The 16014-nt window shown below is 40.0% G+C and overlaps 2 protein-coding genes and 1 long non-coding RNA gene across 4 annotated transcripts; 2 read left to right on the forward strand and 1 right to left on the reverse strand.

Annotated features, from left to right (window-relative positions):
• Window positions 1-1067: 1067 nt before the first annotated feature.
• Window positions 1068-3651, forward strand: LOC129767533 (nucleolar protein 11-like). The gene is made up of 3 exons (XM_055768533.1): window positions 1068-1488; window positions 1544-2111; window positions 2170-3651. The coding sequence occupies exons 1-3, from the start codon at window positions 1357-1359 to the stop codon at window positions 3618-3620; spliced, it is 2151 nt and encodes a 716-aa protein (XP_055624508.1). The 5' UTR covers window positions 1068-1356; the 3' UTR covers window positions 3621-3651.
• An 812-nt stretch (window positions 3652-4463) lies between these two features.
• LOC129764671 (uncharacterized) lies at window positions 4464-5254 on the forward strand. The gene is made up of 3 exons (XR_008741192.1): window positions 4464-4679; window positions 4748-4957; window positions 5192-5254. It is a non-coding gene; the product is annotated as an uncharacterized LOC129764671 (long non-coding RNA).
• Window positions 5255-8541: 3287 nt separating this feature from the next.
• On the reverse strand, window positions 8542-16014 carry LOC129770080 (UPF0389 protein CG9231). Of its 2 annotated transcripts, none has more exons than XM_055772704.1 (3): window positions 15789-16014; window positions 9031-9334; window positions 8542-8968 (listed from the first exon to the last, which is right to left on the reverse strand). In XM_055772704.1, exons 2-3 carry the CDS (start codon window positions 9312-9314, stop codon window positions 8761-8763), a joined length of 492 nt encoding a protein of 163 aa, XP_055628679.1. In that variant the 5' UTR covers window positions 9315-9334; window positions 15789-16014; the 3' UTR covers window positions 8542-8760. The 2 variants fall into 2 exon arrangements, with proteins under 2 accessions (XP_055628679.1, XP_055628678.1); XM_055772703.1 differs by having other exon boundaries at window positions 15848-16013.

The raw sequence follows: 16014 nt of genomic DNA on the forward strand, positions 1-16014 counted from the left end.
CTGTTTGTACACTGAGAGGAAAATTTAGTAAATATGACGAATTTTTTGGTACATGTTACCAATTCTCTAGTCATTTTCTACCCTACCAATCATTGGTACATGTTACGAAAGAAAAAATGGTAGGAAAAAATGTCAAACAAACTGCGATTTGTTGGTCCAACATTGGTGAAAATGTTGCTTCTCATTTGTGATGATTACCTATCAGGGATTATGAAAATATTTTTTAATAATTATTTTTAATTCAAAAAATATATTTGATTACATTTAACTCCACGTACTTAGAATACATTATACTAATAACATATAAATTATTCTATAAACAGTATCAATTATTCTACAATATAAAAATTATCATTGTGAATAATAATAACAGTACTTAATAACATCAACTATTCTATGAGCAGCGTACAAGGGGAAAATTACTATCGCAGCCTCAACCACATCAATTTCATATGCATTTCCAAAGTCTCGAGTACTCGAAAAAGTTTCCGTTCCTCTTCCTGCTGCATCGCTCTGGTTTGCATTATTTAGGGACGGGGATAGCTGATTAACAGAGTGTCGGTAGCACAGCACGTTTCATCCGTATTTTGTTCTCTCGTGTCCCCATGAACAAAGGAAAAACATATGTTAATAATATTAAATACGTATACATGTAATGAAACATAACATCAACAAAATGCTCACCTCCGAATATCTTCGTCTCCAAAAGAGAAATGGCAATTGCGGACTGCGCGCTTCACAGATGTTAGGTATGACAAAAAAAACAAGGTTACTAATGGTATGAAGTAACATATACGAATCCTTGGTAAGAACGTTCATTGCGTCTGACACCACTTTTACGAGATTTTGGTAATATTTACAAAAAATATGTATATTTTACCAATGTTTTGGCTACTAAAGATTTGGTAGCTGCTTTTACTAAACTATTTCTCCAGTGTATAAAAAATGCACACCTTTCATACTTTCTGTATTAATCTTGAGTCCGGCAGGCACAATTTGACAATTTGTTTTTTTTTATTTGAACTGCACTCCGATCCAATACGGGTCTATGGTACTAGGTGAGGCCGTTTCGTCACTAAGTTGGTTAGGGGAGCGGTATATGAAAACAGTACGGAAGAAAGCAGAATTATATCCTTGAAGCGTGAAAGAGACAGACTGATCAGGAGCGAGCTTCGGCACTAGCGTATTGTGTTTGTTTACAAACAAAACACAGTAGACTTCCAAGATGGCTGAAGAATGGTTTTAGCAAGTTGGCCCACCTTAGGATATACTTCTACGCGCCTTGCTCCGATCGAGTTAAACACGTTGTTGTGTTTCGTTATCACCCGGAATCAAATTTGATTAACATTCGAAGTTATGGCCAAATTGTTGGCTTATTACAGTTTATGCCCGATCAATGATGTGGGAGAATTCCTTGGATTGTCTCGTGATGTCCATGCTGGCTGCGTAATCAACACTCTCGGACGGAATATTGTCCAAGTCGTTAAGGTAATAGCGACTCATATTGGCTAGACTCAAATTTATATGTTCTTGCGTTTTACAGCTAAGCAACCAGAAGCTGCAGCACAGTTGGACGTCGCTGGAGCGACTCACCAGCAAGGTTGTTTATGATTTTCGCTCCGAACGCTACGTTGGTGTTTTCGATGGTCGATACATACGATGCTGGGCATCCGATCAGGTCGACATCAACAAGGTCAAGAAGGTGAAATTCTTTCGCAATATATTGGAACTGTTCACCCTCGAGAATGGTCAGGTGCTGGTGCTGTATGACGATGGATCCTGTGAATCACTGGAGAGCGCTGTAGATACTAGAAATAAGGATCGTAAAAATCCTGACGATGTAATGAAAAATTCGAATGTTGATCCTAAACGGCAGGCTATTCAAGAAGTAAAAATCACATCATTAGAGGATGGTGAGATAATGCTGGTCTACTTTGTAAAGGATATCGAAAGTGGTACAATCGAGTTGAACTACACACTCCTAACGAAGGACAGCCTTATATCTGACAAAGAATTCCGAAAGATTAAACTCGAACGAATGCAGCAAAATGTTCAACTAGTTGGGCAATGTATTGTAGAAGGCAGTGGATATCCTTCACTGATCACAATCTGTAAGTATCATGTACTATATCAAGTAGATGTTGTACTGAAATCCGTTTATTTGCACAGGGACCGATAAGAGGATTTTTTCACAAACACTCACATATGAAGTCGATTCATCGTTGGAACTGCAACCAAAAACGATTGGAAATTACATCTCAATTTTGAGCATAATAAATGCCAATGAACCGCTGTCTTTGATTGGGATTAGCAAGGATTATATCGCAGTGTATGCCAATAATTTGAACCAAGAAGGAGCCACTCTGCTACTGTACAATGTACAATTCAAAGCGGTACAGGCAAAGCAGTTCTTCAAAGTGTATTTTAACAAGTCCCACTTCTGGATGAGTGAGAACCATATATTGCTGGCCTTCGGCCAGACACTGGCAGTAGTTCCATTCGTGATTAGCAAGGAGCAACTTTCCGATATGGTAGGAACTCAGAGGAGTTTTGAGCTACAAAACTACGTCGATAACGAGAGCATAAATGAAGATTTTGATCTAAACGAAGGATATACGTTTGCTGGACATTTGCAATGGATAATGAATGACGAAGATTGCAAATCGCAACATCAAGAGCAGCGAAAGGCATTTAAAATTTTTGAAAACTTAGAAAATTTCGAACAGACACTTCAAACAGTGTACAAAGATGACATCAAAGTTGATGTTGCACCGGATGACAATCTACCCGATGATATCATCCAAATGCGGCTGATGAATAACACAGACGATTCCATTGGACCCTTGATTTTCTCCGAACAGTTTGAAATAGTTGCAGGCGAGCTCGAGAAGCGAGGATTTTGTGAAATGGAAATAACAAGTAAACTTCTGCCGCTTATGATTCAAGCGAATGCCTCGTTGGACATTGGCAGATGCCTGAAAAGGTACAATAATATCTCTGAACGAGCACTCGTGTCGGCATTGAACTATGCTCTTGGATGCATCAATCAGCGATCATCCGTGACAAAAATCCCGGAAATCGGGGAACTACTCAAAAAGCATCCCGAAACCGCTCTTCCGATTTCTAAGCCATCCGAGCAACTACCCAATATGAATGTTCTCGCCGAGCACGATGTTTCCGATCGATCGGCAAACGATCTGGTGAACATTGTCCTCGCGTGCAATTTCAGCCGTCCAATTATTATGCCTATCGTTCGAAAAGAAATCAACTTGAACAATGTGCTCCGATTACTCGATCATTTACTCATCCTTCTCACAGATCCGGTCGCTCGTCTCAGAAAGATTCCTGCCAACAGTGACACCTTTGATAGCGATACTAAGGTAATCGAGTGGGCCAATCTTCTAATTGACTCAAACTATCAAAAGCTGATTCTCTCACATGATAAAGCTGTGAAGGAAAGACTTATCAACTGGATGAACGTGATCAAAATTCACACGGAAAGTTTGAAGGAGCTGAAGGGTCTTGCACCATCAATCAAACGGTTGGTTGAAAGGAAAAATGGAGGTAATGAGAGGCATTATAATCGGTGGTACAACATTGAAACAGTACAATTGTATTGAAGCTAAAAGATTAATAAAAATATTCTTAGGAGGTTTATTTATTTATTGGTGGGGTGCCCATCCAGGAGACCTCATTAAGCAGTACAAAACAACGATATTATCAGTGTTCGAATATAGTAGTTTTTACTTCCGATCAGCTGCCAGGATTCATATTCCGATACTTTTGCAATTCCTCTGTTATTTTCCATCTGTCCATGTGACATGGAATCGCAATCATCTACGCTTCGATGTTATTCCACCAATATTTTCGGCGAAATATCATGAAGTTAGATCTGACAGAATGTTCTGTACTGACGGTTCATTCATGAATGGGTCCACTGGCTTCGGCATCTTCAATGAAAATTCCAGTGCCTCTTTCAAACTCAGAGGTCCTTGTTCCGTGTATGTTGTTGAGCTGGGTGCGATATACTATGCTCTAGGGATCATTGAAACATCGACCATTATTTTCACCCCTATTCTGCAATTCGAAATATTTCGATCGACTTGATAAAATTTCATTCTGTATTCCGTTCAAGTTGTTTTTGCAATTCGTTCAATCTGTTTCTCGTCGAACATTTAATTGGCAAAACGTTCGAAATATGGAATTAAAATTATAACTAGAACGAAATATAACTTTCGAACGAAATGGGAATTCGTCGGAATACACAATAGGGCTGTTTATCTTTTCAGTCAGTCTCAGGTCATTAGAGGCTATCCCTTCAATGAAAGTTGATAAACACTCTTCTTATTTATTGACAAGAATAAGACAACTATTGGGACCTATTATAGAAATCGAGGCGATAAGAATTTTGCTCGTCAGCCCTATTTTACTATTATAGATACCGGGCAATTCGATAGCATCGAGCGAGTGATAGCTATCGATGCAAGTGTCAGAACTTTTCGAGTTGTTTGGTTCACTTGTTGCATATCTTCAGAGAATTATTTTGTTTTGGTTTGCGTCCCTGATATTTTCCTTCAGGAAACATTTCAGAAATGCTTGAATATATGCAATTTTCAACACACGTTCGTTTGTTTTGATCAGTATTTGTTTTACGGTGCTGCCAGAATAGTCTATTCAAGGTAAGTGTTCAATCCAACATTATTCATATTAATCATGTTATAATTTACAATGCAGAACTTACTTCCAGTGCATATTTCAGTGGCTGAGAACGAGTGGACAGACAAATCACCATCTGTTTGAACGACTCGTTGAACCAATGAAAGCGAATGTAAACATTGCTCGAGGTATTTGTGGAGGCAGTTCAAATAGAATCCCGGTTAAGGAAACCTGGGAGGAATTCAGTGAGGAGCTTAATGCGCTGAGACCATCAATGTGTCTTGGTTCAGAATGCCAGAAAGTAAGTGTTTCTTCTATGATACATATAACTTCATAGGTAAATTTTATCATATTGTTTGAATTACTATCAACCGAATTTCCTACCTAAAAATGTCTTATTCCTGCTAGCGTATGTTAGTACGTGTTACTTTTGTCAGCAATTTTCATTTTTATTGCTATACTATACCAAACTTTCTATACCATATGCTAAAGCTGAAATGTCTTGCAAAACAATAGTGATTTTTTTAAATTACAGATTTGGATTGACTTGGGGTGAAAGGTAAAGAAAACACTAGCACACAACAAGCGAGAATTCAGGGCCAAAGGTGGTGGCCCAAACAATAAAGCTATTGACACAGCTACAACAAGAAATCGACGTTAAAAGAGTTAAAAAAAAATGTTTTCCTTAAAAAAGTGGAATTTTGTGTGTGACTCCTTACGGAATTCCATAGATTGCAGTTGTGAAAATAAATGAAAAGATTCATTTTCTAATAATTATATTTTTTGTAAAGCAAATTGTTCCATGATATCGTTTTTATTACTCATCCATGCATGCATTACGCCTATTAAGCTTCATTCGTAGAGGGAATATCAGTTTTCTCCAAAACATAACCATATTAAAACTTTTGGAAATACATTTTCATAGCAGATGCCTCAAAAAAAGATTTGGCATCCTTTCTATAGTGCTTCTTGAAACATTTCAAGCTTGTTTCAATATTTCATCACAACCGCTGACATTCGAGCTTGCTAACGAATCGGGCAGTTTTCCTCGATTTCTATAATTCCAGATTTTACTCAGTGTGATAGTGATAGTTATTGTATCGAATCCTCGATTCGATTTCTATAATAGGGCCCAAAAGCTCCTCATACCTTCATGCATTTGCAATGCTGATTTTCCCCAGGCAGCTTGGTTTTGATGTCTCTGTTAGGGACCCGCCGCATGTGTCGTCAATTTCGACCAATCAAAAGTGGGTATTTCAGTTAGGATAGGGGTTGAGATTTTTCAATTGTTCGATAATTAGTTTCATGACATATATTATTTTCTTCAATTTAAAAAAATGTTATGGAGTGCCGAAATCGATTGACGCAAAAATTTCATCAATCCATCATGAACTGACTGAGCAATAAGCGTTTGAAATTGGACAATTTTCACGATGTACTCGATTTTCGATTTTCAATTTGTACCCCAATATGTTCCCGAAAGACGTAATCCTATGTCAAAAGATGTCTGCTCGCATACATACAAACCATTTTTAAGCTTTCAAAATAGCTCATTATTTGCGCATTTGACACTCATGCACAGGGAATGACATCTTTTCTGCCAAAGATGAAATGTTTTCTGCCAACGCTAGTTTGGGTGTAGCTGCTGAAATATCAATGGCTGTATTGCTGGTACCTCTACGGAAAGTATCAGTGTCGTCATTTAAGACCGAGAGCTTCAACACCTCCAAGAAGTCGGCGATGATATTCTCCATGACGTCCGGTGTTTGCATTCCCCAGTTGCGGTGATGAGCATGGAAGTCCCCCAAGATGATTTTTGGGTCCTCCAAGCCTGCTAACACATCGAGCAGCTTCAGTGTTGCAGCAGCAGAGAGTGTTGTAGAACGGAGCTCCGCTTGATGTGCCAGTGGAATGTACCCTCGATAATTTTCTGGATGTTTGTTGGGGAAACTCGGTTAATCTCTTGGAGTGCGATGATGGATAGCTCTCAGTCAAGGATCTCCAGTTCTCCTAAGTAGTTGTACAGCTTGTTGATGTTTCATTGCAGAACGAGTTTGGTGAATATGTTGGTGGGCATACTTTGCCATAGCCATAGCTTTTGTGAGATCCTCTCGGCTGAGTTTCCATGCATCATAGATATCGGCATTGGACCTCGCTTCGACTGGCATAGGTGGAGCAGGCCTGGCATGGACTTCCAGTGGAATTGTTAGGGCGGTCGACTTAGCCCTGATGGTGAGGCGAGCGGATCTATGACGGATTGGGATATCAACTGTGGATGGTGCTGTGTCGGCAGCTTGAAGGGCCACAGAAGCTACGATAGGCGGTGTTGTCGAACGAGACAGCAGACAGCGCAGCAACTGGGAGTAAAAGTCTCAACCAGCATTCGCTCACTTGACCCGACGGCGGGAAAAAAGGTTCGACATCACTGCAATCCTCTGTGCTACTTTGTGACTTGATGGTGGATACTTCGGTGATGATACAGCGGAGTCGAAAAATGTCGGCAGAAGGAACTCCAGCGAGATCGATCGGGGACGAGTGTTTCCACCCTTGTGCGTCTCGAGATCTGATGCAGTCCCTGCGGGAACAGACGTTACCGCCTTTGTGCGTCCCGATTTCAGGTGATGGTCCACCTTCGGGAAACATGTGTTGCCACCCTTATGCGTCCCGGGTTCAGCAAGTAGTTCGTCGGGGAACAGGTGTCGCCACCCTTGTGCATCCCGAAAGCTGGATCGTAGAATACTGCATCTCGCTGCCGCCGGGGGTAGCCCGCCATTACCGGTGGAGGTATAATATCCGCACTGACGGTGCCTCGACTACCAGGAAATATGGCTGGGTTCCGTTTTTCATCGAAGTTGGTTTGTTTTTTCATCCGCAGGCTGCAGAGGTTGTCCAGCAGTTCCGGTGGGGGTGTAACGTCCGCATTGCTGGGGCCCTGCATACCTGGGGCCCTACTGCCCCAGGTATGCAGGGCCCACGACTATCCCTACCGGAGAGCTGATCGGTGAAGGGTGGCTGGCGACAGATGAGGTTGGAGTTGGACGAAACATTAGTTGGGTTGTCGGTCCTTACCATTGGTCGACAGTGGGTATGGAGAGTCTGATTGCTGATTGGATCGAGGTGTATCTGTTGGCAAGGCGGTTTGCTTGCCTACTGTCAGCGATCTTTGACGGATGTCCTTCGGTGGTTGGGTAAGCATGGACTCGGATTTTTTTTATTCGAGGGCGTTGCATTTGTAGTAATTCGTTTTCCAGGCTGGACGGTATGTGATACTGGTGTAGACGGAAAAGGTGTTTTCGTAAGCGTGTCGTTTAGTTCGCTGGATTCTATGTCGGAGTCGGAAGAAATGACCAAGCTGGAGTTTTGTGATGATACACAAGTTCTTTCCTTCGGTGCTGTTCGTGGAGATAAAATGGATTTGGCCGGTCGGGAGGATCTAGGAGTATTTCGCAAGGAGGAGTGGCTGAAATGGACGACTGTTTCGACACTTTTTGTTTGGGATAATGATGAACTGGCTCTAGATATCTCCTTCTGCAGCAGATTTATGATTTCTGCAGATTTCTTTCGTGGAGTGGTCAATCACACTATCATTTCTGGAAACACCGGTACTTGCACAATGAGAATGGTTTGCTACTCCCAAGCGTCATTCAGTGTGCTCAAGTAGAGACAACTTAAGATGAAATATACTGTTCTACAGGAAATCATGGCTGTATATTCATTGAGAACTTTCTCACAATAGGTAGCAAACATAAAACTGGGAACGTAAATGCCATTGGATGCGCAGAATGGATTATTTCGTAAAAGAAATATAGCTGAAAGATTTGCCTCTTAGATATTTTTCATATATTAGTACCGAATGTTACAGACTCCCAATGAATCACAATCATATTCGTTCGAACATATATATTCTCTTTTATTAACTGCAAAAATTTCAAACATCTTACAAAATATATCTATGTTACAATCCCGTTACAATGTTACTATTACTAATAAAACGGGCACGAGCATTTCAAAACTCTCTATCAGTACTTGGGAAACGCCCTCTAACAAAGGGCATTAACTTAATCACAAAAACTTCCAAACAGGAAGAAAGAACCCACCGCTATCTTATTTCTTCGCGGCAGCATCTTCCTGTGCAGCTTTCTCGTTGTATTCCTTGTGCCAGTCAAGGTTCATTTTCTGAACGGTTTCGCCCCGCTCCTGTGCCTGTTTACCCAAAAAGATCATCACAATGCAGCCGATTGCTGTTGCGATCATCATATAGTTAGCGATTTTGATGCGCACCTGGTTGCGACAGCGTTCCATCACATCTTGGCTGCAAAAAGAAACTTTTAATAAATTCACACAAAAAAATGAAGTTAATTGTAAAATTATTACTTGATATAAGATGGAATCTCCTCAACGGTTTTGTATTTTTTCGTGAAAACGAGCATCCGTTTCTCAAGATTGTTGGGAGCATGGGTACGGGAGCTGAGATTAGCGGCACTGATCGGTTCCACCTTGGGTGCTTCCTTAGGTTCAACGGCACCACTCGAGAACGACTTTCGCTGAATCTGCTGGTGAGGCTGATTACGTGCAACCAGGCTGCTCCTTGATCTCAGCTGACGGCCGGCACTAGCGACAGCAATACGTGCCAGACCACATGCGTTGTTGAAATTCATGGTTGTGTGTGTTCGTTTGTCTACGTGCCGAGCGAAAACATCGATGCGGGAGCGGGAAATAGAGAATTAAAACGAGGGGTGAATTGAGCATCGTTTATGTTTTAAAATGTGACTAATGGCGGGTTTACATTAGAGAGATCTATAGCTATAGATGGATTTATTCACCCGAAAATAGATGTAAACGGGTGAAAATATATATGATGCACTTCTGCGAGGTATATATGTGTAGAATGTATAGAAAAAAATTCAGGCATATGTAAACGCTGGAAAATTTCTCGCTGGTGAGAAATCACTAAAGTTGGATGCAGTTCTACTTCAGATGAATAAATTCACCGTAAATATGAATATATTCATTATATAAGTTCGCGCTATTGTAAACAGTTGATGCGATTTCTACAAATCTCATCATATTTCTTCACACGAATATATCACCAGTCTAAACCCACCCTAATACATAGTGAGATGAAACATAGCGAAATGGAGACGTGAGATAGGATTGTACTGGAGGCTCGAACGTGCGGAGATGTGCACGTACGCATCTTTCGCGTGACGCGTTTTGTTTACAGCTGTAATGATTGTGCGCCCCACAGCACGGAACGTGCAGAACGGGAGCACACTGTATTGACCTATATTTATTGTTGGTTGTCCAGAACAGGTTTCGTGTAAGAAACATGGAACGCAATAAAAAAGATTAACGCATTACATCTTCTTGTGTGAGTAGTTCTACAAAAATAACTAGATTCACCAGTATCATTGACGCCTTAGGGTAAGGTGACATTGGCTCGGAGTACGCACGAACATTGGATTGTACGAATAGAAACAAACAATTTTATTCGATAGAAGATGATGAATTCGAACGAAGCAAGGGGGACCAATGTAACCACACCAATACAACTCAATGTGGTTGTTTACTTTCACTCTTGCATACAATTCGTACGACCACTTTTCTGCATCCAGTGTCACCGCCGCCTTACTGTTTTTTTGTATTGTTTGGTGGAAAAAATGTTTACAAACTGTAAGTTGCTGTAAGTCAATAATCAACTTCTAGTAAAGTATTTTAAAAATAATACTATTCATTGATGGCCAATTGTGTTTTCTTCTGAGCCTTGAATTAGAGACCTGGGAATATCCATTCACAAGACGTATCGTCACTTCCACCAAAAGAAAACGAATTGTGTTTACGATAACTCATTCTGTTCTATACTTGATTGATTTATTGAAACTTACACAAAAATCCCTTTTGAAATCCTATGTTATAACCACTCGAGAACCATTAAATTTTTAGAGTTTCCATAGAAATATTAGAGCTCGATTGAGATGATGTACATTGTTTGGGATACAATAGAAATATTCTTATCTAAGACTAGCTTCGTATCTTTTGGTGTCTGGTCTGATGCGAAACATAAAAAAAAATAAACACGTATCATAAAGGCTGATTTAGACGATGCCAGTCAGCGCTCTAGTTGAAGTATCCAGTGAATAGAGAACAGACACTCTGTTCAAGTTAGAGGCCAATTACTTGTTCGATACAGGTACAAGTAACTTGGACAGAGTGTCTGTTCTCTGTTCACTGGATACCTCAACTAGAGCGCTGACTGGCATCGTCTAAATCAGCCCTAACTATCTATGGAACCAGTTGAGAAATTTCTTGCGTAGGTTCTTACTTCTTTTCAATCAGTCCTAAAACATATTTGAAATGATATCAATGATTTTCGGCATGTTGAAGTTCACATCGTGATGTGATAATGATAAATACACCGAAATCATTGAAATGATTGAAGATAACTCATCAGTTCATAAAAGGCGGGCAACGTTGATATGGTCCATTGAAAATTTCAGATTCAAACCAGGCCAACTTGTATGTCAGATCGGAACCAAATTCAGAACTTGTGAAAATACATACAAAAGATGTATGCAGGCAAAAAAGTAAAGTCGTTTTTTTTTCACGGTTTTATTTTACGCGGTTTTTTGGGATCTACGCGGATTTTGGAATTTACGCGGTTTTTTTACGCGGCACGTATCAACCGCTTATAAATTCAATATGCTAATTGATGTGACTTTTCACCAAATAAGTTTGTGTTGTAACACTGATTAGTAGCTGAGAAATAAAAGATTGATTGCAGCATGCAAAAACATTCAGTAAATCAATTGTTAGAAAATGGGTTGTATTAGAAACGAATGAACTGCAAAGTTTAAAGCCTCTCAAAAACAAAAAAATGGAATGGGTTGCATTTTAAACTAATAATTTGCTGTTTGTTAGACTGTTACACGGATTTGGAAAACTACCTGGTTTATTTTTACGCGGATTTTGGAATTTACGCGGTTTTTGTTCATGCGGAACGTATCCCCCGCGTAAAAAGCTACTCCAGTATAATATGGAATGGATGGGGAGCTTCAAGGGAAAATTTGATCTGCGTGGAACGAAAACCAGTTTCAACCAGCCACAATTCGGCTGAAAACATGCGGAATACTTCATTAGGACTAATTGAGAAGAAAAAAGTACCTATGCATTATTTTTTTTGAAGTTCAACCCCACTATGTGGTCCCAGGAGTAATGAGGCAACGAGTAGAGGGCTTGGTTTTTGTGGGTGAGATCCCCACTCGACGTCTGGGTTAACCTTTCCCAGATAAGGCTGGTAGAGCGTTCCTCACCTCTATAAAAAAGACATAGTGTGCTTGGACAATGCTTGACGTTTCACTATTATTCGATTGTTTATCTCGAGAAAAATAAAAAGAATTGACCTTCCACCTATTGGAGGGATCGAAGCTGTTGCCTGTCATGCAAACATCAGAGGCAAAGACCTTTGTATAGTCAGCTTGTATTGGCCTCCGAGATCTGCGGTTAGCCGCAAGCAACTTGTTGACATGTGCTCACTCCTTCCTGAGCCACGATTGATCTTGGGAGACTGATGGAGTATGGCAGTTTCTGTTTTCAATCAGCTGCCAAAACACATCTCATTAAACTCGAGCGAATTCAGTATCTTTGTCTCCGTATTGCGTTGGGATGTATGCCCTCAACGCATACCATGAGTCTCGAGGTTTAGGCAGGCTTACTCCCACTAAAAGATCGCTTCAATTGATTATCTCTTCGGTTCTTCATCCGGTGTAAGGTTATGAACCCATTGGTGATCGGAAATTTTGAACAGCTGATCGAGCTAAATTTTCAATCTGGGTTCATGAGTCCATATCATGAATTCATCTCCATGCAGGTTGATCCTTCTTCGTACATTCCCAACCGTGTTTGTTTTCCTGACTACATCAATTCCTCTGTATTTTTTGATCTGTTCATGAAGGAGAAAATCCATGGAATTCCAGATTATCATCGATCGGGGATCGTTCCTACGATCTTCCATGCAAAGTATGGGCGTATCAATTGTGATAATATGTACTTCACTGATGGGTCCTCTATGAATGAGTCCACAGGATTTGGAGTGTTCAACGAATTTTTTAGCCCACAGTCTTCAGAATCCTTGCTCAGTGTATATTGCTGAATTGGCAGCAATACACTGGGCGCTGGACAGCGTCGCCTCACGACCTGTTGAACACTATTACATTGTAACGGATAGTCTGAGCTCTGTCGAAGCTATCCGTTCAGTGAGGCCGAAAAAGCACTCGCCGTACTTCTTGAGAGAATACGAGAAATTTTGAGTGCTTTAACCAGACGCTGTTATGTCATTACCTTTGTCTGGGTCCCTTCACATTGCTCAATTCCGGGTAATGAGAGGGCTGACTCATTAGCAAAGGTAGGTGCAATTGAAGGCGAAATTTATCAGCGTCAAATCGCCTTCAATGAATTTTATTCTTTAGTTCGTAAAAATACCATCGTTAACTGGCAACGCAAATGGAACGAAGATGAATTGGGCCGGTGGCTCCACTCAATTATCCCTAAGGTTAGCCTCAAACCATGTTTCAAAAGTCTGGACTTGAGTCGGGACTTTATTCGCACCTTCTCCCGACTCATGTCCAATCACTGTTCGTTAAACGCGCTACTCTTTCGTTTTGATCTTGCCGACAGCAATATCTGGGCCTGCGGCCAAGGTTACCACGACGTCGAACACGTTGTTTGGTTGTGCGAGGAGTATCTTGTTGCCAGATCAAATTTAGAAAACTCTCTTCGGGCTAGAGGAAGGCAGCCCAATGTGCCGGTGAGAGATGTGTTGGCTGGTTTAGACCTTGATTACATGTCCCAAATATATGTCTTCCTAAAAGTTATCGATCTTCGTGTCTGATTGTCCTTATATCCTTATATTCTCCTTTTCCTTTTCCTTCGCGAGAAATCAAATCCCTTCTTATTAACAATAGAATAAGGTGAAATGTAAAAACATATTAGATATAAGATAGGCTTAAGAATTGAGTGTAATGAATGTGAGAGTGAACATTGTCAACATATCCTTTTATCCCTTCCTTTTCCTGAAGAAAATATGTCACCCTTCTAAACTCGAGTAGACCGCGAGTAATCGGTTTTCTACACGCGAGTAATCGGAAAAATGTTTATATATACTTGTAACAATACAGTCAGGAGTTTGGCTCCTTTAAACTTATGTAACTGAGCATGTAAAAATAAACGATTTAATAAAAAATAAATAAAATAAAATAAAATGTTATTCACGTAGAAATGTAGAAATATTTCCTATCAATTGATGTGAACATCTTTGTGATCTAATAAAAAATGCTCGAGTTATAAGCGTTTGAAGTATTTCATTTTTTCCCACATGTTCGGTGCCTAGATTTTCATTTTACCCCCCATTATCTTCCGGTTAGCCGTAGTCTTACGTCATAATACGGGGTTTTCAGAAACCGAACATTTACATTTTGTTTATTGGCCCAAAAAAATTACCTGTTTAAAATTTCAGCTCAATCTGACATGATTTAAAGGTGCTTCAAAACTCTCAGTTTTACTTTTTTGACCCTCGGAAATCTCCTAAGGGGGAAAATTGAGTGTATTTTTAATATTTTCGAGAAAACTCGAACTCAAATCGAATTGGTTTTAGTATTATGTATCTGTTTCAAGTTAATATTTTCAGTGTACTAGATTTAGAGCAAAATTTGTCTCGTAAAGAAATGTAAAATTTTTGGATTCAAACAAAGCTAAGTCAAAGTGGTCGAAACGAACAAAAATCACTCGTTTCGAAATGCGCAATGTCACCCCTGATAGGTCGACAGGAGGTCAATTAACGAGGGCTGTTTAAAAAGAGCCCGCTTTAGGCTTGAAACTTAATAGTTCGTTCACTTAACTTTCAGGTTTCAAGCCTTCTGAAAACTTCAAAGCTAATTTATGCCACCAAAATTCAAAATGCTAGAATCTATGAATCAGTAAGGTGTTTGATCTTGCGGTTGTGGTATTATAATAAGTATGAAACACCAACTTTCCATGTTATTTCATTATTCACGCGCACATTTTTGTCCCAATCTGATCCAAAACTGAGCTCAAACTGAACAGGAAAAATGGGGCGAAAAGAGAGGCGTGACGCGTGACCTCGTCAGTCGGTGTGCTCTAGATCACGTTCTACCTGGGGGCAGATACATACTAGACGTTGATTTAGTCACGTAAACCACCCATTCGGGTGTTTATGCTCAGCATAAGCGGAACTCATAGAATTGCGAGTTAAGCCCACACAGGAAAAATGAGAAGAAAAAACGAAGCAACCGGCTCCGCATGAAAACAAACAATCCGTTTCACTCATGGTTGCTTCTTCCTTTCAGCTTCAAAGTTAATTCATTTGCGTAGCCAAATCATCTCTCGCGTTGTTTACGTGCGAGCGGAACGTTCGGTACGCTAGTATTGATGGGATCTAGTTGGGGGTCATTGGAATATTTTCGGAGCAAAATCCCGGCCGGTAATGTTTGTGTTTTGCTTCAATGTAAACATCAATATTATCGGCTGATAAATTTTATAATGCTACTAGCTTTGCTTATCGCATTTTGAGCTACTTTTTAACCAGTAACACGCACCACAATAAAATTTTAACTGCATCCGAATATAGTTCAATTCAAGAGTAATACTAAACGACATGTGACGGACACAAAGTTGTTGCACTACTTTCACTTAACTCGTTCTCAAGGAGTATAGTATCGTTGAAGTTAATTTAAATGTGGAAATTTGGTAAAGATGTAGTTGTTCAGCATTCAAAAAATTTTATATGTACGAACATAAAAATTCTACATGACCAAATTGAGTTATGTACGCTTGACGATCACTTTACACATCAAAGTTATCAGAGTGCGCTAGGGATTCACCGATGTGTGAAATGAATCACGATTATCCCTGCGCGTACACCATGATCAAACTACATTCTATTATCTCCATGACTATACAAACACAAAAGCGCACCAACAAAAGAGAATAGCATCAATTATCATTATCAATATCAGAAACTGAAATTGTATCCGTAGTTTTCAATAATCAAAACTGTGATTCTATCGTGAATGATCGTGCAACAAACAAAAAGGCAAAATTTAATATGTATTGCTTACAGGCAACTTATCCGAAGTTACACAATTTTCATAACTTTCCACTCCTGTTTGTCACTCACCTTCCGAGTAATCACTTGAAAATATTCTTCAAAAATTCACTTAACGCGGTTCCGACTCTTCTTTTCGCTTATGCTTTCGGGATACAATTAGTTAGTGGCACTGCTGACGATGCATTTATATAAGCAGATCTGCCTACCGACTGTTGCTGCGCTAAAGCATAAAAAAC

The sequence above is a fragment of the Toxorhynchites rutilus genome, chromosome 2 (assembly GCF_029784135.1).
Source record: "Toxorhynchites rutilus septentrionalis strain SRP chromosome 2, ASM2978413v1, whole genome shotgun sequence".
NCBI lineage: Eukaryota > Metazoa > Arthropoda > Insecta > Diptera > Culicidae > Toxorhynchites > Toxorhynchites rutilus.